The sequence below is a fragment of the Molothrus ater genome, chromosome 34, assembly GCF_012460135.2.
Source record: "Molothrus ater isolate BHLD 08-10-18 breed brown headed cowbird chromosome 34, BPBGC_Mater_1.1, whole genome shotgun sequence".
Classification (NCBI taxonomy): domain Eukaryota; kingdom Metazoa; phylum Chordata; class Aves; order Passeriformes; family Icteridae; genus Molothrus; species Molothrus ater.
This window is the reverse complement of record NC_071661.1, coordinates 266,467-292,070: the sequence shown is the minus strand read 5'-3', so window position 1 is coordinate 292,070 and position 25,604 is coordinate 266,467. Positions and strand designations below refer to the sequence as shown.

The 25,604-nt window shown below is 49.4% G+C and overlaps 1 protein-coding gene and 1 pseudogene across 1 annotated transcript in view; both read right to left on the bottom strand.

Moving 5' to 3' along the window:
* The window catches only part of LOC129047054 (TOG array regulator of axonemal microtubules protein 2-like), a 28,699-nt gene extending 4,835 nt beyond the window's left edge, over positions 1 to 23,864 (bottom strand). Inside the window, exons 1-12 of the mRNA XM_054518117.1 lie at positions 23,809 to 23,864; positions 19,353 to 19,399; positions 12,045 to 12,133; positions 10,931 to 11,081; positions 9,649 to 9,810; positions 8,896 to 9,028; positions 7,120 to 7,225; positions 6,146 to 6,381; positions 4,479 to 4,631; positions 3,165 to 3,282; positions 2,099 to 2,202; positions 115 to 319 (exon numbers count right to left, since the gene is read on the bottom strand). Coding sequence (XP_054374092.1) covers positions 115 to 319; positions 2,099 to 2,202; positions 3,165 to 3,282; positions 4,479 to 4,631; positions 6,146 to 6,381; positions 7,120 to 7,225; positions 8,896 to 9,028; positions 9,649 to 9,810; positions 10,931 to 11,081; positions 12,045 to 12,133; positions 19,353 to 19,399; positions 23,809 to 23,864 — 1,560 coding nt within the window. The remainder of the gene's footprint in view (positions 1 to 114; positions 320 to 2,098; positions 2,203 to 3,164; positions 3,283 to 4,478; positions 4,632 to 6,145; positions 6,382 to 7,119; positions 7,226 to 8,895; positions 9,029 to 9,648; positions 9,811 to 10,930; positions 11,082 to 12,044; positions 12,134 to 19,352; positions 19,400 to 23,808) is intronic.
* LOC129047051 (zinc finger protein 135-like) overlaps positions 1 to 25,604 on the bottom strand; it is a 208,199-nt pseudogene that overhangs the window by 56,983 nt on the left and 125,612 nt on the right.

Below are 25,604 nucleotides of genomic sequence, written 5' to 3'. Positions count from 1 at the left end.
ACCAGCATGTCCCAAACAGCCAGGACAGAGTGCCAAGACACACTGAATTAACTTTACTGCTACAGGCTTAGGAAAGGAGCTAAAGGAAAGGAGCAGTGAAGATACCCTACGTACTTGGACAATGTTAGTGGAGATGAGCTGGGGGTTTGTTCTGCACAGGTCTTGGAGGAGTTCCACTCCTTCCATCCTTGTCTGAAACCCCTTGGCTTCCAGGAGATGGTAAAGCTTCTGGAGCAGCTCCGTTTCTTCCACAGCTGGAGGTGACGTGACCTGGGCTTTTGCACAGTGTAGGAGGTGTCCATCAGAGGGAGATTTCACCCTGGAAAATAAAACCAAATGAGGACCTGTTGGTGATAATTATTATAGCATGGCATCCCTGTCGAGGAAATAATTAGCATTGACTCCATGATTCCAGAAGGCTGAGGCTGATCAATTACTTTATTACACTATACTATACTATACTATACTATACTATACTATACTATACTATACTATACTATACAGAAACTCATCACCCTTACAGACAGTCTGATACAGACAGACCAGATTGGTCAATTGAATCCAAAACACCATCACCAGTAGCCAATTAAGAAATTACCTTTTAGTAAACAAATCTCCATAACACATTCCACATGTTCACAACAACAGGTGCAGCAAGGGCAGATAAGAATTGTTTCTGATTCTTTTCTCTGAACTTCTCACAGCCTTCCCCAGGACAATGCCTGGCAAAGTTGTGCCTGCTGCTCTCTATGGAGAGAGCTGCAGCCACAGACAATACCTTCAGTTAATTGTGAGCAAAACATCTTGAGCAGCTTTCCTAATTATGTGATTTCAAGCTGGAAAGTCATGAGGGTCTGAAGAACAATGTGGACCTCATGACAATGATTACTGGAGACAATCTGCAAGTGACATCCTTGTCAGAGCTCACTCAGGAAAACCAAGGATGAGATGCATCTGATCTATCTTCAGATGGCTGCCAGGGCACACAGGTCACATTGCTTTGTGGAGAAAGAAAGACACTGCTTCCAAGTCTAAATGCCTCCTCATAAGGGACGTGTGTGTCTTAGAATAAGGAAACTCATCACTCTGGAGAAGTGTCTCTACACCAGGCATGACAATCTGGAAAAGTAGCTCAGTTGCATCTGAACAGATAAACAGGGCTATATTTGAAGGATTCAGAAAATCAGTAAGAGAGATAAAAATGGAAGCCAGACATCCCAGAACTATGCTCACATTTCATTTGCTTCCCTAGAGCCTAGATGCACAGGTTAACAAACCCACTGGGAACAATTCTCCTGATCACCCTGTCTCTTCCATGAGCATGGGAAGATGCTAGCTGTGCTACTGAGGCATGTGGTCCCTTTCCTGCCACTGCTGAGCAGGACAGAGCTAAATTCTGTTATCAGAGGAGAACAGGTACAAGCAGCTCTGCAACTGCCATGAAGAGACAGCAAGGAGCAATTCCTGTCTTAAATGCTGATTGCAGCACAGGGGGAAATAAACCAAACATGCTGTCCATCAAGCAAGTTACATGAAGGACAGGAATATCAAGAAAAAAAGTCCATATTGAGACACCTGTTGACTGAAGTTGTTCAGGAATTGCCTTGCTCCTTACTACTCAAACTTGATACTGTTTGAGTGTAAGAAAACCATGATTCAGCCAGGCCAAACCACATGGATGAGAACTGCATCTTTGTGGAATGGCATCTTGCATCCAGACTGAGATTTCTCATCAAAACACCCATCTGAAAAAGACTCCACTCAGATGGAAAAAAAGCCCTGTTTGAATTTACTTGTCCCAAGTCAGGCAGCAGAAACTTGGCCCTCTCCCAGCCTCCACAGCACTGCCCTTGCCACTGCACTGCATCGTCTGAGCTGCTACCAATGGGTGTCTTTTTGTCTCTCCATTTTTGTGGAAACCCCTCCAGAGAAGTTGTGTTCAGCACAATGCAGAAGTAGACATTTTTTATCCTAGAGCATTTGTAGGGAAAGAAAATAATCTGTGGCACTGGTCATCTCTGCCAGAAAGCTTTTCCTGAGCAAGAGACATGTAAAGCTTGTCATGTGCTTTGTCTCATCTGACAAAAGTGCTCAGTACCGTTTGCTAGAAGACAATGTGGCCTGGGGCTTCTTTGAGCCACCGTTCCTCTCCTTCACCGGCTCCTTGACAGATGGGCCTTCACCCTTCTGGTTTGCCATCCTCTACAAAGACATAGAGAAACCCCATCAATCTTTGGAGTATAAAATTGGAAATTCCCTGTTGAACACACAAATTAGAACCAGGATCACTGCTAACAAGGCTTAGGGAAACATTTCCTAACTTAGAGATGGAAACAGACCAGAGATTCAGTGATGCCAACTCTTTGTTTTCAGTAGCCCAAGGCAGGTTATGGGTGCTACCACACTGAGCAGCAATCTAAAATCCCAAATTCCTTAGTCTTGAGCATAAATGGGAATAATGCACACTAGCAGGCAATGAGTGTTCGCGAAGGAAGCAGCAGAACAAACTGGACTCTTTGGGGGTTGGCCCATTGTGTTGGAAGTCGATTTGGTTCAACACTCACTCTCCCTGTGCCTGCACAAAGGCAGGCTCCCTTCTGTAATGTCGATAGAAAAATAAAATCCCCCCCCCCCAAACAAACAAAGGATTTTCCACTGGATGCTGCTGAATTCACCAAGCTTCTTCCAGCTCCACAGGGCTTGACAGCAGGGCAGTATTCCCAAAAGACAGACAGTAATTGTAGTAACTAGGATTGACTTGGACATCTTTTGTATATTTGCAAATTTTCTTGGTGCTACTACTTCCAGTGTCCTTTGCAAAGACTCTGTTATGTTCAGAAGCACAATTCTCACTTAATTCCTTTACAGGGGCAGAGTAGGGACAGCATGGTGGAGGGTTACGCTTAAATGTAAACCTATTTTCTCCTCTTTCCCTTGCCTCTTTGTGACCGATATTGAAAATATTCAAAACCCCACTTTTTCCCTAATACTATCAATTCCTTTATGATCTGCAGATGAACAGGCTGAGGATTAACAGCTCATTCCCAGGAGCAAAATGATTCAGCAGAAGAGGAATGAGCTAAAGACAGATTGGGTATGTTTGATCTCATATTAGCAGTGGCAATACTTGCACAAAGGAGACATTTCTCCTGCCAAGCACTTACTTTCTTCTTAATTCTTGTCAGAATATCTTCCAGGTCACGAGTGGAAAGAGATTGTTCCAAAAGCTTTTTAAATTGTTGATGATTGAGCAACATCTTCACCATCTCCTGTCCATAATGCCTAAGGAAGGAAGGAAGGACAGAAGAAAGGAAGGAAGGAAGGAGGCAAAAAGGAAGGCAGGAAGGCATGAAGGAAGAAAGGAAACAAAAGAAAAGTGAACAAACACAGGAAGAGTGTTAACAGAAAAGGCTGATACCTTAAACTCATCAGGTGCAATCCTTGCACAAGAAGACATTACCTGCTCAGCAAAGAGGGAGATTTACCTCACTTGACACTGCACAGTGCTGTCAGCTGAACACAAGAGGCAAGAGGAGAATGTGGGGCAACAGAAAAATACCATTTCAGTCTGAAACTGTGGGTGTGCTTCTGTGGCATCAAAGGATCTCAGGGAACAAGCAAAACACATCTGCTTTGTTGTCAGAGCCTATTAGCAGTGTCTTGCTGCCATTGCACAATATTTTGCCTTTCTTTAACTGGCAGGGAAGCCAGAACAAAACACCTCATGCATCCTATTGATTATTCTATACCATGTGTTTGCACAGGGGCAGCTAGTTGCTCTGGTGTTCTTGGCAGCTATTAATGGGGATTTCATCATCAAGGGAAGGGGATTTTGGTGGTTTGGGTTGATTTTGCCACAGTTTTCTTCAAGAAGAAATGTGGAGTTCACTGAGCCACAGATAACAGCATTCTAGAAATTTGCAGAACAGGTTTATAAAGACTGAATATGTTGGCTGAAGACCTCTGAAATATTTCTAGGAAAGTCTGAAGTTAATGAGAAATGGATGTTTGGGATCCTTCAGTGATGAACATTCGCCAACACTTTGGCTTTGTGTTGTGCACCTAAGGCCAAACAAAACTGTTGGACTGGCTGATCTGAGCTCTTTTGATCTCAGTAAAGAATCCTTCAAGCCACAGGAAAAAGTTGGCAATGTTCCTTTCTGCTGGCCAACCTCAGGTTTCCCAGTACAGCCATTTGCCCAGGCAACCCAGAGCAGTGGTCACAGTGCCAAGGCTGACAGAGCTCAGGAAGTGTTTGGACAATGCTCTCAAGCACATGAAGTGACTCTTGGGGTCATTGCACATGGCCAGGAGCTGGACTTGACCCCATCAGGGTCCCTTCCAACTCAGCATATTCCATGATTCACACCATGAGGTAACTTCATATTCCCTTTAGTTTCCACTCTTTTGTGGTTTCACCTTTATAGCCAGACACAAAAGGGTTTTCCTGTTTTAGGAGGTGAAATGAAGATCATTACCTTGTGTCCTTGTGACAGTCCTGAGCAAGCTTCCCTGCCACGTGTGCCAGCCTCTCAGCCCTGGCTGTGCCTGCGAGCTTGGTGACTCCAATTCTCTCCATCAGGGACAGGAGGAGTTCGGCCGCACGCTTCCGCACCGGGGCGTGGCGGCTGCTGGGGAGGAGAGAGCAAACCCTGGGCCACAGGGACCAGGAGCAGCAGCAGCACAGGCCTTGGCCAGAGCCTGCTCCCTGCCCTTGCTGGGGGAAGGGGCCTGGGCTCTCCCTGCAGCTTCAGACACCTGCAGAAGGTTCTGTCCTCAGGTAAACACAAAGTTAGCATTGCACACAAGGCCTGCCTGCACGGAAGAGGGAGGAATTCAGTCTCCCTGCACTGTCTGAGACTCAATTTCTTTCTCAGTATTTATTCTGAGAAAGATTAAAGAAATAGATCACATATGAATAATTTAGAAATTAAGGACAATTGATGCTGACCCATCAGAGGGCACCCAGTACACAGAATTGCAGCAGGATTGAGGCTCTTTCCACCCATTTATCCTCAAATCTGCAGACCTTTGGAAAACAACAAATGCAGGGAAAACACATTGTGGGCCATGAAGTTGCAGAATATCCAGCAATGCAGCCTGTTTCCTCTGTGGGGCTTGGCAATGGATCCATCTGAATGTTTTACCCTATTCCAAAGCTGGGGAAAGGGTGGCAGGCAGTTTAGCTAGGCTGTCCTGTTCTAGAGAGTGTCTCCTGGGAACTATCACCAACATTTAAGGCAGCATTTGCTTCAACTGTCCCATGGCACTCGGCCTGTGAAGGTGCCTTTAGAGTGATTCAGCATCTCAAGGCTAACATGAAGCATCAGTTTGAATAGAAAGTAGAGCTCTGAGGCCAGGACAGTCATACAAGACCCCTTTGTCTGGAGCTGCACCTGCTGTGCAGGCTGTGCCACACCCAGCAGATTGTCCCCCATGTGCTCCACGCCCCAGCAAGGACCCTCCTCATTTCTCAAGTTAATGGTATCATGAGGATTCGTGGTTTTCCCCAGGGCCTCTGTGGTTAGTGCTGTGAAATACCAAACACTGCTCACAGCTGCAATTGCAATTGTCCCTCTTCCCACAAAAGCACAAGGCTCTATCCTTGGCCTTTGCAGGCACTTTCCCTTCCCCACCAGTCACCATATCTAGGAAACTCTGACAGACTGGGAGAACTCCAGGAAGCAGCAGGAAGCTGAGTCAGAGGAGCTTTGCTTTGGATATCAGGAAAAAGGGTTTTTTACCCAGAGGATGGCTGGGCAGTGGAACAGGCTCCCCAGGGCAGTGGTCACAGCACCAAGCCTGACAGGGTTGAAGAAGCATTTGGACAACAATCTCAGGCACTTGGTGTGACCCTTGGGCTGTTCTGTGCAAGGCCAGGAGCTGGACTTGATGGTCCTGATGAGCCCCTTCCAACTCCCCATATTGTACAGTTCTGTGATTGTGAGAACTAATAGGCTGCAGGAGGGCAGAAATAGGTGACAAGAGGAAAGAAGTGAGGGTGGTCAGAGAATCAAGTCACTGAGTCCACAGAAGATGCAGGATACAGGACCTTTCCCTCCCACCATTCCCATTCTCTGTCTCATCCCTTCTCCCTCCCACACACACGAAGGTGAAGAACATCACTAAAAGAAGAAGAACCTACTTGACTCCCATGTCCATGAGAGCAGTCATTGCTCGTGCAGGAGTCACATTCTCCACCATGATCCCCAGGGTCTGACTGGCTGCTTTCTGAACAAATTCTGGCGAGTTGGACACCATCTGGAGAAGGACCCCAGCAACCTCATCCACCTCAGAGTCCATGTCCTTCTTCAAGGTCGCAAAGAGCTCTCCCAGAGTGACAATGGCAGAGTAGGACACCTTGGAACGGAGGTTGGTCACCTGGGGAAGTCATGAGGGGAAGTATGAGAATCACCTTGAAAAGAAAACCAGTTGCCTTCAACAGAAGTCCCAGGAAATGACAACACATCCCACTGTGTCCAGAGGAACATAAAAGTACAAGAAGAGCAGGAGAGCACAAGCACAGAAAGGCACTTACTCTGGCACCAATTTCTGGCCTCAGACCTGCTCACTGCAGGCCTAAAAGCAAAATTTCACCAAAGTGTTCTACTTAACCCTTCTAAAATGTCCACAGCTTTGATTTTAGGCCTTTTTATTAGAAAATTAAAGCAAGTGCTGCTTTCAAATCATAAAGGCACAAGTCATAAAAATAAAAGAGTCAGGTGCTCCTGTTCAAAAAAGCAACACCAGCAGCTGAAGCACTCGGCCAGGAAACAGAAAACACAGGCTCTGGTCTACAGAATAATTTGCAGTGTTGAATTACAGCTTGGGCAGAGATTGGGACTCTGGCAAATAATGTCATTAGTGTCTCAGTTTCTGCCTTTGCACATTGCATTATAAAGGCACCACACTCAAAGATGAGTGTCAGATACCTGACCTGCCAGTAAATACAGCTGCATGTGCCCACAGATCCTACAGATAGCTGACAGACATTAGAAATATCAGGTCTAAAACCAGAAATGAAGGCAGACCCTGAGCACACATGGAGATGAACAAGCTCATCCCTACTCTACACACTGTGTATGAAGTATGGGGGACAATTCAGAACAATGTTCTCACCTCGCTGGTAAGTGCCAAGCAAACCTCACGAAGTCTACAAAGCAGGACCTCTGAATGGGACCCAGCCAGGTGTTTGATGGTGAAGAGTCCCTTCTCCTTCAGCTCCCTGAAAGGCAGAAGATTGATTTTTCTCTCCACCAAGGCAGCACCCTCTGAAATGACCAGGCTGGCAGCTCAGTTGAACAATGGGAGGTGCTTTTCAAGGAGTGCTTAATGAAATCGTGGAACGCGTTGCCCCAAGATGCTGTGGCTGTCAAAAGCATTCACAAACCCAAGAGGCAAAGAGAGAGGTTTCAGAGTGGCCATTTAAGAAGACAGCCTTTCTGAAATCTCTGGCACATGAGGCCCCTCTGTCACTGCTTCCTAGAAGCTGTGAGACCGGGCCATGCTGCTGTTTCTTGTCACCTCCCGGTACCTGTCCCTGAGGCACAGTGCCACCGGGCTGTTATTGGGGCATTTTCCTTCTTTGTCAGCCCCAGCAGGCATTTAGCAGGGAGAGTCTGCACTGCCACTCTGGAGCTGAGTTTCCACTCTACAATCTCGGCCTCTCTGTCACCCCCTCCACTCCCCCTCACACATTCCCCAAAAAAGCAGCAGGATGTCTCAGGAGATTCCACCCCTGGGCAAGAACTGTTGAAACTCTGGCTTTTCCCAAAACCCCCTACCTAAAACAACCCCCACAACAGCAACAGGTTATTTAAAAGGAGCAAGCAACTCTGTCTCTGAGCACTTGCTTTGTGCAGGCCCTCAGCCACAGGAAGGTCTGTGAGGCATCAGGGCTGCAGCCCAGGGCTGGTGACTGATCCCACAGGCACCCCTGAGTGCCATCCGGACCCCCCACACCTGCAGAAGCTCTCTGCACCTCACAGGGCACCAAAGAGAAATGGGGAAGAGAAAGCAGAAGTGAAAGGGCAAAACAAAGGTGACTCCACAAGGAGATGCATCGTGGCAGATTTTTCATGCTTATCCCGGTGTGAATGGAGTCCTTACCCCTGTGTGAATGAAGCATCCACCAGGGAGTGATCAAAAAGACATCAAAAAGAAAACCAGTATCAGCTAAAATTTGTAGGGTTATCACCTCTGGGCCTCCTTCTGCCTGTATATAATTTTGGGACACATTGGGAGTATTGGCAAAACATGTCAGGTCCATATGAAGCAGTGAGAGGGAAAAAGTTGAATTCCAAAAGTGCAAGATTCCTAGAGGGTTTTCTTTCTTTTTCCTTCTCTTCTGCCGTGAGCCCTTCAGGAGTAATGGCAGGCTGAGGGACTTGAAAGCACAACTCAGTCCATTTCTCAGAAAAAGGAACTCCCTGGAGCTGCTTCTGGGACTCCCATGCAGGAGGTCACAGAGAGACCCTGTCACCTGCCATTGCTGTCAGTAGTGGGAGCAGAGAGGAATCTTACTCAGTCCCACTGGGCCAGTGGCCCAAGGCACCCAAATCTCTACACTCAAAACTGCTGCCATCCTGCTTCTGCCTTCAGCCAGCAAATCATCTCCTTCCAGAGCTTTCTCTCTTCCCTCAAGGTTTCCTTTGCAGCTCCATGGAGCAGCAGGCAAAGCGAGGAATCAGCACGGACCTGCTGCAGCTGCAGCACTGCTGCAGAGCAAGGCCAAGAAAAGGCTGCTCTCCAATCTTCATCCTCTCCCTGCTCTGCTGTGGTTTCACCAGTGCCCTTTGGCCCTCTGGGCTCTTGGGGCTCCGAGGCACGAGCAAGACACGCTTCTGACCGACCTTAACACCGAGAGGGACACAGAGGGAACGGGGCCTTTCTTACCAGTCATCGCTGCCCAGCAAGGAGAGTGCCTCCTGCAAGGACTGCTGTGGGTCTGAAGAGGCTCTGTCCTTCTGCCCACGCCCATGGAGCAGCTCCTCTCGGCGCCTGGCACCAGGGGCCGTCTGCGAGGTCACTGTGAGGAGAGGGTCGGCCATGGGCGCTGCAGCTCTGGGCAAGGCCCCGCCATGGAGCGGCCTCAGCCCCATCTACCAGCCAGGGCTCCGTGTGCTACAAACTGGCACTGGCTCAGAGGCTTCCCTGCTGTCTGGCTCCTGGGGCTCCTTGCTTGCTCCCAGCCTCCCCAGCTGGGCCCAGCTCCAGGCTGAAGCTGACAATTGCCCCGCAGCGCCAGCTCCCAGGTGCCACAGGTGCCCAGATGGTGAGTGAACAACTGATCGTGGTGGTTCTCGTAGGAGCACAGTGAGCACAGCCTGGCAGACTGCCCTGCAGCTCATCCCTGCAGTCCCAGCTGCCTCCTGGCACCAGTGCTGTAGTTTGGACTATCAGGATGGGCAAAAGCCAGAGCTTAGGCCTTTACCACTACTTTATTCAGCTCAACTTTCCAATGGATCTCTAAGAACCAACTGCTCCAGTACTTCCAAGCTGGAGTAACTCAAAAGTAGATTTGCTGTTCACTCTCAGGACAGACTATGGAGCCAAGATCCCAGCAGTGCTGGCTGAGGCAGGAGGCAGTTTGTGCTCCTTGTGCAAGGATAAACCCGAGTGGGAAAAGCTGCCATGGAGCAGGCTTACCTGAGGAGCTGTGTGGGAAGCTGCCATCCCCATGGGTGATGGGTGTATTGGGCAGTAAGGGAACGTTGTCCTGCTTCCTCACGACCTTCTTCCTCAAGTCACTACCAGGGTGTGTTCTCTGCACTCTAGAAGCTGTGCCATCAACAGGTGGTAGGCTAAAGGCTGCAGGGACCAAAGAGGAGCTTGTAAGTGGATAGTGCTGCACAGGGTGATGATGGAAAGGGCCAGAAAACTTGCTGGAGCTGCGTAACATCTCTTTGTTATCCCAAAGAACTTCAAGTATAACAATGAAATACCACTTTATACCAAGTATAACACTAACATGGGACAATGAGCACAGAATCCTAGAAGATTTTGGGTTGGAAGGCACCTTTAAGCACTATTTAGTCCAACTCCTGTGAGCAGGGACATCTTCATCCTGATCAGGCTCCTCAGAGCCCCATGAAAGGTGGCCTTGAACACCTTCTAGGATGGACCAACAACAGCTTCTCTGGGAAAACCCTTCCAGCTTTTCATTCCCTTCATTACAAAAAAAATTCTCCCTTATGTCTAATCTAAATCTACCCTATTCTAGCTTAAAGCCAAACTGCAGTGATGCTTTCCCTAAGAAACAAGGAAACCCAGCATTGCTTTGCCTTTGTTCTCCTGTTGCAGAGGCTGGCAGGGGCAGTTGCCAAAGCAAAGTGCAGATAACCTTGGGTGCTGGCCTCGGGCTGAGTGCTGCCTCCTCAGGGCCCCGCTGCCGCCCTCGGGCAGCGCTCACAGCCCTGCAGGCAGAGCCCTCAGCCGGGATTCAGTCGGGAACGCTGCTGCCTCCTGCAGCTACAACAGAAGCCCTGGCTGGGGCTTCAGCACAGCTCTACAGCGCCAGCTCCTCAGCAGGGAGTGGCAGGAGAAGGATCTCTGGTGTTTTCATTACAAGGAGCTGAATTTTGTTTCTTCCAGGCTGCACCCCAGTTGAAAAGCATTCTTTTGGACTCCCCTTCCCTGGAGGCTGCTCTCCAGGAGAGAGTCTGAAGCCCCAGTGTACTTTGCAAGACAGAATTTTCTACTCTAAAAGACTTTAGAGGTCAAGGGAGGAAGCTGATATTCTGTTACTGACTCAGTGAGGTCATGGGCAAGACACTTCATGCCTCTGTATTTTTCTTTGAGAAACAGAATTCAATCCCATGCAAGCTTCCACTCAGATGCAAGCAGAACAGCTCCCCAGTCTGATTGCAACACTGTGCAAAGGGCAAGCAAGTGGTCAAAAAGGACCACCACAAGTGTAGCCACCACTTACTTGCTTCAGCTGCATCCCCAGGCTCGACTGTCTCAGGAATAGGCGGCAATGATGTTTTCCTTTGTCTCCTTTTCTTCATCTCTCTCTCAAAAAGCTCTGCGTCCTTCCGCTCCAAGTTCTTTTGAGCCAACATGCACATAGCAGCACGGATCTGGGTGCAATGGAAATACATCATAGACTGTAAGCAGAGACACACAAACCACACACAACATCTCATCAGGAGCACAGAGTCCACAGAGTGCCATGGGCTTCAATGCAGCTCCAGCCACATTCCAATAGTTTCAGAGGAATGTCTCCTGTCCTCACCTTGGCAATTACACACAGTGAGGGGGAACACTTCAGTGCCACAACCTTCCACTGCTGCAACTGCAACCTATGTCAGGAAGCCCTGCTTGAAGCATCAAAGTCATAGGAGTGTTCCAAGACAGAGGAAGAGCTGACATGGCCAGTGAGCAGGCAGTTCAGTTCCTACAGGCCATGGCAGGAGAATAAAAACCATGTGCAATACCCAGCAAGGAGGGCTAATGAGCGGTTGCTTAACACTCATGGCCAGCAATTGCAGCTGTTTCTCACTTTCTGGCTTCTGAAGGACTCAGCTCTGAAGGACTCTGAAGGACTTGGTCTCTCAGACCAGGAGACCAAAAGGAGGAGTCATGTGAAAAGAAGTTGCAGAAACACTGATGATAATGAGCAGAAAACTTGAGAATGAGAGGGCTGTGAGATACAGCCACAAACGTAACCAGGAAAAATCAACCTCTCCCATTTTCTTTTGCAGCCTTGCTTACACCCAACATTAGAATCTTTGCTTCTCTGCTTCCAAGCGTGCACTTTGCCCACGTGCACTGATGTGTAGCTTGCTCTGCCATTCAGAACTTCTCTAAAACAGCCTTTGCACATAAAGAATGCTTCTGGCATGACCTTAGCACCATCTCCAAACCAGGGACCTTGGCACCACTGGAAATAGCCAAGCAATGGTTCTGTACCTGTCCAATATATTCCCAAGGGAATCCCCATCCCCCAAGAGTGGCAGATGATGATTTTCAGTGACATTTTGGGCCAAGCACCAAACAGCCACTGGAAAGGAAGTCTGCTCACCCCTGTCCTTATCCCTTACCTTCCCAAAGCCGTCCCTCAGCTCTTTGTCCCTTGTTAGACCAGGACTGGTGGGATGATCTGTCTCCTTGGCCTGGCTTAGTGGGAGGCCTGGGAATGGAAGCAAAGCTTTGTGTAAATCTCTGGCAGACTTCAAGCCCCCAAAAATGCAATGCTGGGCAACAGGCAAGACAAGTTCCAGAGTGCAGAGCTCTCAAGACACAGAGATTGTGACTGAGAGCAGCAAGGTACAATGCCTGGACCCTCTCCCAAGGGAAGGGCTACTGGCAGCAGACATGACATGGCTCTGTTGGCCAGCAGACTGAAACCTGCTGCATGGTGAAGGCCTCAGCCCCTGCAGGCTGGAGAGCCTTTGTGCCTGATAGAGAAGGGCAGAGACGGAGATTGCTCTTGACAGAGATTCTTTTCTGCCCTTTTTCACACTGATTTTTGTAAACATCATCTTTCCGGTTCCTGAAAGAAGCCCCAGGTTCTAATACCTGGATGCATTTAGATCAACATTGTCTTCTTTTTGTTGGAATATTTTAGAGGATATTCAAAGGAAATCTGAGCATTGCAGGAGTGTTACCCAAATGTGAACTGTGTTCTTGACACTAGATATTTCATTTTCCCCAAGGATTTTCATTCTAAACTGTATGAGCTTGGGCCACTTTTGGGCCAGCCTGACTAAAGGCTGATTTTCTGTCACAGACATCTTTTATGAAAAATCCTTTCCTTAGGATTTTTTGTCTTGAGAAGCTGAGAGGCCTCAGGAACAAAATGTAAACTATGGTTATCTGCTGCTGTGGAATGCAACAGGTGGATCTGTGATTGGCCCATGTTGGTTGTTTCTAATTAATGGCCAATCACAGTCAGCTGGCTCGGGCACAGAGTTCGAGACAGCTGCCTTTGTTATCATTCCTTCTTATTCTATTCTTAGCTAGCCTTCTGAGGAAATCCTTTCTTCTATTCTTTTAGCATAGTTTTAATGTAATATATATCATAAAATAATAAATCAAGCCTTCTGAAATATGGAGTCAAATCCTCATCTCTTCCCTCAACCTGAGACCCCTGTGAACACCGTCATAATTTTCTAGTTGCAATTCTATACAACAGCTTCACAGAGGATAAATTAAGTGGCAACGCAGTAGAAAAAAACCAATGTCTTAAATCAGGAGCTTTTGCCCCTGCAGAATGGTCAGCATAATAAAAAAAAGGAGACTTAGATAGCAGCCCTGTGAAAGGAGGGCCTTGGAAGGTAAAAGCATTTGGGATATTGGCAGGGAAACTACAGATCCCAAGGTAACATCCTTGGGGCCACTGCTGTCAGTCAGGCCAGCAAAATGGACACACAAAATGTAACAGAGGTGACGATGCAATCTAAAGCATCTGAAGCTCCATATTTCATGGGACACATTTCCTGCAAACTTCTAAACAGCTGCACAGGGAAACATGCTCCTGCTGGCAGACACTTGAGGCAGGCCAGGGCAAAACCCTGAGCCACTTCCCCAGGGCTAGCACAGGCACAGCCTGGCCTCTGGGCTGCCCTGGGACAGCAGGGAGCCCAGAGCCCTGTGCTCTCCAGGAATGGCTCAGCTGCACATGCACCCTCCTGCTCCTCTGCCTGCCCCACAGCTCAGCAGCCCTGCAGCTCCAGGGGCACTGGCAGCAGCACAGCTCCTTGCAGGGGCACATGCAGGGCACAGCTGTTCCCTGGCAATGTGCACAGCCTCTCTGCGCTGCCACAAGACCCTTCCTGCTGCCAGCAAGCAGCCCAGCGCCCCCCTCCCCTCTGTCCTTGTCCTCCCTGGCAGTGCCCCTGGGGCCTGCGCGGCTCCGCGGCCTCTGCCGGGGCTCCTGGGCCCAGGCCCCTGAGCCGCCCCGGAGCCCAGACCTCCATTCCCAAGGCCAGGCTGTGGCACAGGAGGCTCCAAGCCCAACAGGTCAGCCAGTTCCCTTGGGAACAGAGCCATCCCAGCTCCTGTCTTGCACCAAGAGCTCTTTCCCTTCTTCCTCTGGGTGTTTGCTGTAGGCTCAGAAGAAGCTGACATTCAGGTACAAGAGAAGAAGTGAGTTAATTGAACTCATGCCTTTACAATCAACCCATCTAATGGGTGAGGAATTCAAAGCATATTTTGGTTACTGAAAAGATTGCTTGTTTTTTTTTATTTTTCGTGAAATGAGCATCAGTTTAATTTCTCTGAACAATATGGAGCTGGCAAGCCAAGAGAGAAGGGCTCTACTAGTTCATGTGGTGCCCATTGCCTCCCCACTACTACAGGACCCCTTTCCTTCCAAACAGTTGGAAATTCACAGTGTTCTCTAGAGTCTGACACTGGCAAGGAAGTAATTGTTTTCAAAAGGTCCCACTCAATTCCAGGTCGGGTTTTGCATTTTAGGGATTTTATATTACTCTTTACAACAAAAGAAGTGCTGGGACACACACAATGGCACCACGTTTTAGATGCAAAAGAAGCTTTGCTTTCTCCATTAGATGTTCCCAGTATTCTGTGAGCCTTCCGATGTAGGGAACAAAGTGTTCATCCCGAAGTTCCATTTTTGCTCTACTTGTTTCAGGCGTTTATTATCCCCTGCTGTCTTTTCAGCAGAGACACCCAAACACAACATAAACATGACCTGCCACAAAACATTTCTGATCTTGGCTAATACTTTCAATTCAAAATATTCCTAATGGAAATAGCAGAGGGTAGGTCATTTTGAAATACTCTCCAACAGAGCAGTTAGAATTAAGAGAACTAGTTCTTTACATGGCTGCATAGAGAATAAAATCATATGGCAGCCAAGGAGGATGAGTGTCTTAAACCAGGATTCTTTCAACCTGTAGAATGCTGTGGTCAGTAATAAAAGTGAGACAGGTAAGGTTTAATGAGATAGGTCGTTTCTAGTTCAAAATTGATCCAGCAAAAATGTCACCTTACTTACTGAGCATTAAGCATTCCAGCTGCATATCAGCAAGTAAGGAGTCATTCCAAAGGGGCCACAGCCAGGATTTGGCAGAACTAACCCTGATCCCCAAAGGGACCAGGGGATCTGATCCCTTGTTCTGCATCAGCAGAATTATTTCTCCAAGTCTCATCTCTCCTATCATTACACACCCAGAGATGACACAGGAACAACAACAGTGTCATTGGGGCTTTCAACTTGAAAGCATTGCCTGACCCAGATGCAGCAGGGACTGCATTTTGTCTGGCACAATTCCACTTGTCAGGGATCAGGCAAGGCAGGGACAGGGACAAGGCAGAAGGCATCTCCTGCCCCAGCCTCAGCCTGCAACACTGACACAGGCAGAGACAGCCAGGGAAGAGATTTGTCACTGTGAACCTGCCATAGGTGGCTGCGGGCTTGTGCTGTCACAGCATGACAAACTCACACCCTGCCTAGGCTGCATCCATTTGGAAGCCTCCTTCTCCTTCACTGGAAAATTCTAAAGGACTTTCTATCATAGGAGGTTTACATATTTCTGCCAGTGCAAAACCAGACAATGTCCATGAATCTCCTTTAGATCCCAAAGGGTTCAGCTCAGAAACTGCCCTAAGGAAAGGTTTTCTTCTTCAAAAGCAGGAGGAAGGAGTGGGAACATCTCTCATTTCATGATAAATGCCTTCTTTTTCCCTACTAGTTCTGACACTAAAAAAGCTGCAGGGAGATAAAAGGCATGTGCAGGGTGGAGAGGAAGGTATCCTCTTCCAGCTCGGGCCCCCAGGTACCACTCAACACTTCACATTGGAGGAATTTTCACTGCACCAATGGAGCACAGTCCCAGGGACTGGGCTCTGGGAGAGTCCACTGAGCCCACAAAAGAATTGAAATGAATTTAAAGAAATTTTTAAAAGAATAGGATTTACCCAAGCTTTCCAAATGTCACCTCTGAGTCAAGACTACAATGGTCATTTTAGGACAGACATGCCCTGTACCTACCTGCAAGTTCAGAGTTCTTCTCTTTGTTTATGCTGCTGGGTCTTGGCCTGGAGAAAATGGAGGACAAAAGAACATGTGAGGAGGTAGAAAGAGAAAGGAGGGAATGGGTGTACCATGAAAGGAGGCAAAACTTTTAAACATGGTCACTATGATGAAGGGAGAAATGCAACACACAAACCCAACAAGATGCAAAGCTGATTAATTGTCCTTAAGATTTCAGTTGCTGGAGTCACACAGAGCTGGCCAAACACAGCAGTCATTCTTCAACATGCATCAGAACTCCCCAGTTCTGCTGTCTCTCCTTTTGGAGTCAAGTGGCTCCTACAGCCTCTCTGAAGCAGCAAGAGCTGCTGAGCTGAGACACGAGTCCATATGGAGGGCAGCTACTTTTGTACAGCTGCCAAAGCTTGACTTGGCCTGCTCGTGCCTTACCCTGGTGACAGCCTCGTGCTACATGGGATCAGAGCACTGCTGTCTCCTGAGAATGATATTACACCTGCTGGCTCTTTCAAGAACAAAAAGGCTGGTTCCAACTCAGCTGCTAGGGGAGGAGATTCAGATCGCACCTTAAAAGCCCCACTGAAGATTCTCAATTGGCATGATACTTCTGACTCCCACTTTATTGTTAACACTTCGATAAGGGTAATAGCTACATTTTCTCTTGCATATCCAAGCCAATATTGTTCCATCAAGTACAGTCCTAGAACTCTTCTCTACCACCTTGCCCTCTTTGATCTTAAGCCCAGAACAAAATATTAAACATCAATCGGATTATACATCAGATTTTACATCTATACTGAAAAATTTATCTGGCATCTCATTTCACAGCAGAGGCCCAGGCACAGTCAAGTTACACCTGACATTTACAGAAGCAGCACATGAATTTGCAGACATCTCTCCAGTAGCCAATATTTGCCCAAGCACATTCTCCTGATTGCAGAATTTGACAGTCAAGGATCACAGCATTCAAAGATCTGCAGGATCCGACCCATGCAATTCAGTTCCCAAATGCCACCACAACAATTACAGAGAGATTCAATAGCCAAGTCCAGCAGAGGATGCATCTTGAGGTGCTTTAAAGCCCTGCCTCCTCTTCCCCACCACCACCTCTGCTCTTGGGGCATATGGTGTTGGGTTTGACATTGTGCTGGATCATCATGGATGGGCAAAATATTGAATACACAGAAGTTTGCCAAAATACAGGAGACAGATTGCTGTGCAAAATAACCCAACAAGAAAGGAAGAGTAAGGTGAACAGCACACTGGAGTAACAGATGCCTTGGCTCACCTCATCTCCTGGGACTCCTGGAATTCCAGCTGGGGAGAGCTTTGCAGAGACCCTGCAGCACTGCCCACAGGGGGACTCACTGCCCTGCGGATGGGGGGGATCAAAGGTGGTGCCAGTGACCCCTTCTTCATATCCCCACCACTGGAATACAGCAAGGAAGTCTGGAAAGAGTAGAATACAGTGCTCAGGTCAAGCATCCAGCCTTGCCCCCATTCATGCCTCAAGACATTTAGATATGCTCTCAATTGGGACCTGGCAGGAAAAGCCAAACTTGTGAAGCAGCTTGGCCCAGGATGGGGAATGAAAATGGAGGAGGTGAGGGAGAGACCATGTCCCAGATTTGCCACCTCTCCCCTCATGCTCACTTTTCACTAAGGGTTCCTACATTCCCAGCTGGCATCCACGTTTTGGACATCAAGATGTTCTGAGGTGCCCCTGCCTCCACTGGCCTTTTGGATGGCATGGCAGTGGCTTTAGATCACTGTTCTCTCCCTGCCCCTGAGGTGTCTCACAGCCAGTGCTCATCTCCAGCCAAGTCCCCACAAAGCCATTCTGCAGGATGTCCAAACCTGCTTTTCTCAAGCCCCTCATTTCTCCTGCTGCTGCCCTTCCCTCCTGCACTTCCCCAGCAGCCTTGGAGCCCAGATGCTGCTGAGCTCTCGGGATGCTGGCTGCTCTCCAGCTCCCACACATCCATCATCTCCGGCTCCCTGGCACTGAGGAAGTTCAGCAGAGCTCCCTGCCCTGCTGCTCTCTGCAAGCTCTCTGCCGGCCCCAGTTGCTCCAGGGCCCCCATGCCATGGCCAGGAATGGGGCTGGGGGCAGCAGGGGCAGGTGCACACCCAACCTTCATATCCTATCATTTCTGGCCCAGCTAAAGAGCAAAGCAGGACCTGTTCAAACTTCAGTGAGGGGGTCAGTTCCTGTCAGGGATACACTGGGCCCTTTCTCTGCAAGGCTGAAATCAACTACCAGAGTCCTTGATTGGACATTCTCTCTACCAAAGCTGTTGTTCATCCACCTCCTGCTGCACCCCATGGCAAACCCAAAACAACTGCAGGTCCTGGCCCTGCTGCAAAGGCAATCGTGGGGCTGGGCTCTGGGCTGCCCTCCCCATGGCCACCTCCCATCCCTTCCCTCTGCACAAAGCCATGCCAGAGCACAGCTGCCCAGAAGCTGATGCAGTCCTGAAATAGCATCAGGGACAACTGTGCAGAGGGCATGGCTGTACAAGTCAAAAGCTGAGACAACCTGGAACTGCCTTTGCAGGACTGCCTGTTCCAGCAAACACCTTTTTCCATCCTAACCAGGCACAGCTGACACAAACCACCACCAAGACACAGAGACGGTTCAAAGAAACCCATTGTTTACTAAATCTAGGAGCACAGCCTGTCCAGAGTGGACAACTTTAGCTGCTCTGACTGCTTGTTGGTGTTTTCTCAGCCATAAGACAGAGGAAGTACCACGGCAGAGCCCAGAAACCATTGTAAGACCTCTCCTGCTATTGATACACTGTGAGGACGTGAAGGCTGCACTACACACCCATTGCAGAGAGAGCCTGAAGCAGCAGTGTCCTGCTGAGCTCTTCTTTGGCTCAGCTGCTTCCCTGGGCTCACAGCACAGGAAAAGCTCTCCAAGCTCTGCCTCCAGCACCTAAACTGAAAATCTACCACACAGGACTTAGTTTGGGCTCCTTACCTTAGAACTTTTTCCTTCTGAACTCTGCTCCTGGTTTTCTCTACTGTCATTATCATAGCCAGTGACTGCTTCCTTGTTCTCTCCTTCCACGCTGTCCATTTTATTATTGTTAGAAGAAGGAGAGCTGATCCGGATGGGCGGCAATGGCTTTGAGGGAAGGAGCCAAGGCCGGAAAGACTTGGAGAAAATGAACCTAGTCACGCCTGCAAAGTGGAGGAATTCTCACTGCACCACCAGAGAATAGTCCCAGGGACTGGGCTCTGGGAGAGCCCACTGAGCCCACAAAAGAATTGAAATGAATTTAAAGAAATTTTTAAAAGAATAGGATTTACCCAAGCTTTCCAAATGTCACCTCTGAGTCAAGACTACAATGGTCATTTTAGGACAGACATGCCCTGTACCTACCTGCAAGTTCAGAGTTCTTCTCTTTGTTTATGCTGCTGGATCCTGGCCTGGAGAAAATGGAGGACAAAAGAACATGTGAGGAGGTAGAAAGAGAAGGGAGGGAATGGGTGTACCATGAAAGGAGGCAAACCTTCTTAGCAGGGTCACTCTGATGAAGGAGGAAATGCAACCCATAAACCAACAGGATGCAGAGCTGATTCTTTGTCCTTAAGCTTTCAGTTTCTGGTGTCACAGAGAGCTGGCCGAGCTCTGGATGAAATAATGGCCAAGTCCAGCAGAGGACCCATCGGGAGGTGCTTTGAAGCCCTGCATCCTCTTCCCCACCACCAGCAGTCATTCTTCAACCTGCATCAGAACTCTCCAGTCTTGCTGTCTCTCCTTTTGGAGCCAAGTGGTTCCTACAGCCTCTCTGAAGCAGCAAGAGCTGCTGAGCTGAGACACGAGTCCATATGGAGGGCAGCTACTTTTGTACAGCTGCCAAAGCTTGACTTTGCTTGCTCGTTCCTTACCCTGGTGACAGCCTCGTGCTACATGGGATCACATGTCACCACAAACATTGCAGAGGGAATCAATAGCCAAGCCCCGCAGAGGACCCATCAGGAGGTGCTTTGAAGCCCTGCCTCCTCTTCCCCCACCACCACCTCTGCTCTTGGGACATTGCTGTTGCCTTTGACATTGTGCTGGATCATCATGGATGGGCATAATGGTGAATACACAGAGGCTTGCCTAAATACATGGGACACCTGACTGGGCAAAATAACCCACACGAGATGGGAAGAGAGAACTGAACAGCACACTGGAGCAGCAGACACCTTGGCTCACCTCATCTCCTGGGACTCCTGGAATTCCAGCTGGGGAGAGCTTGGCAGAGACCCTGCAGCACTGCCCACAGGGGGACTCACTGCCTTGAGTATGGGGGGGATCAAAGGTGGTGCCAGTGACCCCTTCTTCATATCCCCACCACTGGAATACAGCAAGGACGTCTGGAAAGAGTAGAATACAGTGCTCAGGTCAAGCATCCAGCCTTGCCCCCATTCATGACTCAAGACATTTAGATGGGAGCTGGCAGGAAAAGTCAAACTGATGAAGCAGCTTGGCCCAGGATGGGGAAAGGTGACCTAGGAAAGGGAGGAGGTGAGGGTCAGCCCATGTCACACATTTGCCACCACTCCCCTCATGCTCACTCCTCTGCAAGTGTGGCTGCATTCCCAGCTGGCATTCACATGTTTGACATCAAGATGTTCTGAGGTGCCCCTGCCTCCACTGGCCTTGTGGGTGGCATGGCAGTGGCTTTAGATCACTGTTCTCTCCCTGCCCCTGAGGTGTCTCACAGCCAGTGCTCATCTCCAGCCATGTCCCCACAAAGCCATTCTGCAGGATGTCCAAACCTGCTTTTCTCAAGCCCCTCATTTCTCCTGCTGCTGCCCTTCCCTCCTACACTTCCCCAGCAGCCTTGGAGCCCAGATGCTGCTGAGCTCTCGGGATGCTGGCTGCTCTCCAGCTCCCACACATCCATCATCTCCGGCTCCCTGGCACTGAGGAAGTTCAGCAGAGCTCCCTGCCCTGCTGCTCTCTGCAAGCTCTCTGCCTGCCCACATTGCTCCAGGGCCCCCATGCCATGGCCAGGAATGGGGCTGGGGGCAGCAGGGGCAGGTGCACACCCTTCCTTCATATCCCATCATTTCTGGCCCAGCTAAAGAGCCAAAGCAGGACCTGTTCAAACTTCAGTGAGGGGGTCAGTTCCTGTCAGGGAAAAGGTCTCAGAGCCCTGCCCACAGCACTTCAACTGAACATTTAACACATTGCACTTACTTTGGTCTCCTTACCTTACATCCTTTTCCCTCTGAAATCAGCTCCTGTTTTTTTACCCTGGACCCATCCCAGCCGGTGCCATTTTCTCCATTCTCCTGCTCTCCATTGCATGTTGGGCCTGGCTTGGTAGAAGGAGAGCTCTTCTGGATGGGAGGCAACAGCTTGGAGGGAAGGAGCATGGAGGGACTTGGAAGGTAAAACCTCTTGGCAAGAGGGTAACCAGTCAGGCCTGCAAAGTGGAGACACAAAGTAGAACAGAGGCCACCATGCAAACCTAAAGCATCTGAAGCTCCGTATTTCCCGGGACACATTTCCTGCAAACTTCTAAACAGCTGCACAGGGAAACATGCTCCTGCTGGCAGACACTTGAGGCAGGCCAGATCAAAACCCTGAGCCACTTGCCCAGAGCTAGCACAGGCACAGCCTGGCCTCTGGGCTGCCCTGGGACAGCAGGGAGCCCCGAGCCCTGTGCTCTCCAGGAATGGCTCAGCTGCACATGCACCCTCCTGCTCCTCTGCCTGCCCCACAGCTCAGCAGCCCTGCAGCTCCAGGGGCACTGGCAGCAGCACAGCTCCTTGCAGGGGCACATGCAGGGCACAGCTGTTCCCTGGCAATGTGCACAGCCTCTCTGCGCTGCCACAAGACCCTTCCTCCCAACAGAGACTGGCCCAGCTCCCCCCTCACCTCTGTGTGAGGCTGAGCCATGCTCACAAGGGAAGTGAGTTAGGTGAACTCCCACCTTTATCATCAACAAATCTAATGGGTGTGGCACTCAAGGGGAATAATTTCTAATTATTGAGAAAATTTTTTTGGTTTTATTTCTCATGGAACTGGCCTGCATTTAATTTTTCTAAAGAGTATTGAGTTATCAAGTCTGAAGGTAAAGGTGAAAGGCTCCAATGATAAGAGGGGAAAAAAAGATTCCTTCTTAAGGCTGGCCTGTGAATTCACTGGAAAAACCCACACTAGCTGTGACTCCTAGTTCTGCAAACCACAAAAACCTTCCCACAAGCAGGCAGGCCTTATTGGTGTTTCTAGTGCACCATAATACCATCCTCGGGGTTGGACCCAACCAGCAAGCAGAGGAAGAACGGGAAATTTATCTGTAGTGAGACCAGACCTAACGTTGATGGCAAAGAAAGCAGCAGGACTTGCATCTCATGACCATGTCCAATCTGTGGTCAGCTGTGGCCACAGTCCCTGTCCTGGCTGACAGTATGAGTGATTTGGCCACTGTCAAAAAGGAGAAAGCAGAGTAAACTAATGACAGAATGTTGTGATGCCTCAGGGCATCCTTGCAGGATCATCTGTAGCTGTCAGCCACCTACTCTGACACAGAGACAGCACTGACCACCACAGACCAGTTTTCTCTGAAATCTGGTGGGATTTGTTTTCCATTTGGCTTCAGCGTTTCAGCTCCTTTCTATCCTCACCTTTTCCTTCAGGGGTCTTTCCTTTTCCAGTAAAATCCATGTTTGAATCCGTGCCTCTGCCTGGCAGAAGTGCCTGGGTTGGAATTTGGGAATGCTCTCAGAGCAGTCAGCGCTGGGAGCTTGGGCCCAGCCTTAGAACAAGGCCGGGTGACTCCAATCGCCAGCGCTCAGCACAGAGAGGCAGAGCCGGACGCGTCTGCTGCTGCTGGGGCCGTGCCAAGCACAACCTGCACCAGCCCAGCCTGGGGCTGCCCCTTTGTGACACGCTCACCATGGTTCTCTCGTTTCCATGGCTGCAAAACCCCACCCCGACTCCATCCCCTTCCATTCCCTTGCCAAGGGCAGCCAGCCCTAAGCCCAGCCTGGCCAGGCCTGAGGCTTTCACACTGTCTAGGATATAGACCCTTTCCAAAGCTACTTTTCAAGGCCTATATTTCTGTAATTCCCACTCAGTTCTGGGTTGCAGCTTGCTGGTGTGGGATTTTGTTTATTTGTCTTCACATCAAACCAAGTGGTGGGACACAAACAATGGCACCAGGAGGTGGAAGTTAAAGAAGCTTTGCACTCTCCAGTAGATGACCCCATAATTCAGCTGGCCAATAGCTGTAGGGAACAAAGTGACCATCCAAACGTTCCACTTTTGCTCTGCTTCATTGTTCCATGGCTTTATTCCCTGCTTTCCTTATTGCAGAGACACCCAAGCCCAACATAGACATGATCTGCCTCAAAATATTTCTGATCTTGGCAGTTCCTGACAATTCCAAATTTCTTAACAGAAACATCACAATAGGCAGGTCATTCTGAAATACACTCCAACAGAAAAGATAAAACTAATCATGCTTGATTTGGCAGAACTAAGCCTGAGCCATGGGACCCGTGGGTCTGATCCCCTTTTCTGCATCCACAAAATCATTTCTTCAAGTCTTATCTCTCCTAGCTATTCAAAGAAGCTTTGCACTCTGCATTAGATGCCCCCAGTATTCAGTGGGCTGATATGATCAGTGTATCTGTAGGGTGTAAATTTGCCATGCAGAGTTCTCCTTTGTTGCTCAAGGGGTTTATTCCTGCTTTCTTTCCTGCAGACAGACCCAAAACCAACATTACAACACCTGCCTCAAAACAATTCTCATGTGGACTGTCCCTGAAAATTCAAACCTTCCCTCAGAGCGTTTCCCTGTCCCCAGGGACAGGCTCCAAGGCTGGGCTCTCACCTGCACGCAATGAAGAAGAGCTGCTGCCCTTGCCAGCGGCTCCGGGCTCTCGCCATCAGCGCTTTGAATGCAGCTTTTGCACACACTCTGCCTCTCTGAGCCCCACAGCATTCCCGGGCATCAGCAGTGCTGCTGCAGGCCAGCATCCTCCAGGCACAGCTGCAGCAAGGAGATTGCAACAAGGCCTGGCTGCAGGAGTCTCCAGCCTGCAGCAGCCCTTCCCCTGCGGGGAATCATCTTGCGCTGCCATGGGGGAGCAAAGGGGGTGAGGGGCTCTTTGCAGATGAGGGTCTCCTCCATGTGCTGCTGCTCGCTGGGCTGATACAGCTGCTGGTGGCCTCCCCCACAGCTGTACCAGGAGCCTGCCTGGGAAAATAACACTGCCAGTGCCAGTGCCAGTGCCAGCCACCCATCCCTGCCATGGCGCTGCCCACAGGGCATCCTGCCCACCACACTGCTCCAGTCAGGTGATGTCAGACACCATCAAAATACATTCAAACAATGAATTTTCCACATTCTGGCAAAATCATGGCCATACAGGCCACATGCTGGGGGCAGACTGCTGTTGGCAGAATGGGGGAAGCCCCAGCAGCTGCTCTCCCCAGGCTGGATGGCCATGGCAGCAGAGGCAAGTCTCTCACCATGCCCACTGCTGTGGGACCCAGTGCTTTGGACATGTTCCCACTGAACTCAGGCTGCTGCTACAGCAGCACCATGCCTTCACACATTTGATATCAAAGAGTTGGAATGGCACACAGGATTCCCCATGAGCTACAAAAAAAAAAAAAAAAAAAAAAAGAGGAGCACATGGAGGAGACCCTCATCTGCGAAGAGCCCCTCACCCCCTTTGCTCCCCCACGGCAGCGCAAGTGAGGAGGCAAGTGAGTTAGAATAGTTTGCTCCTTTTTAATACAAGCATACCTGGATTTAGGCAGGGACACTGGGCTAATCATACTGGGGCCTGGTTTGTAAGCTTCGTTGTTGCAGTGTGATGCCATTTCCTGTTTCAGCTCCCAGGTGTGGCAATACCTTCTCCCTTCCCCTCCCCCTTGCCTCCTTGCTAATGCTGTCAGTCAATTTTAACATTCCAGCAAGGTCTGGTTGGTGCAGTTCAAAAGAAGCCCCTCAGCCCTGGGGTCATTGGCTCGTCCAAGTGTCATTGTCCCCTGAGCCTTCCCCCCCTCCCACCTGGTTGGTGGCTCACCTACCCCTTCCCCTCCCCCTTTCCCCGGGCTTAAAAAGGGACGGGACCATGCGGTCGGGATTCTGTGGAGCTGTTACCAAGATTCAGACACCTGTGACCCTGGAATAAAACTCTGGATTAAGCCCTCTGCAGAATCTGTCTCCTTTTCCTCTTCACCTAGCCTGGAGCCTTTCCATCAGAGGTAAACTGAGTTTTACCATGCCTGGACTTGTTCCGAGTGCCTGACTGCAACTTCCAGCCAGCCAAAGTTGTCTCTGAGGTGAAATACCACAGCTGCCACCTTTGGCCCAGCAGCCAGGGTCAGACGAGCCCAGGCACATTCCACCTGGTAATATTGGGATAATATTCCAATACTTTGTCTCTAGCAATTCCCACCAGTCTGCAAGCATGTTTCAGCAGAAACGGGTAGATAAGACTTTACAGCACGTGCATGAGCAAGTCTGAGCAGGAACTCAAAGTACAAGACAAATACTCCCAAATCGGCCACCCATGGGGAAAGGAAGAAGAAAAGCAGATGAAACAAGTGCCATTGTGGCTGAATTGCCTGCATTTATCCCATGGTCAGACCTTTCTATACAAAAGCACCTCAATT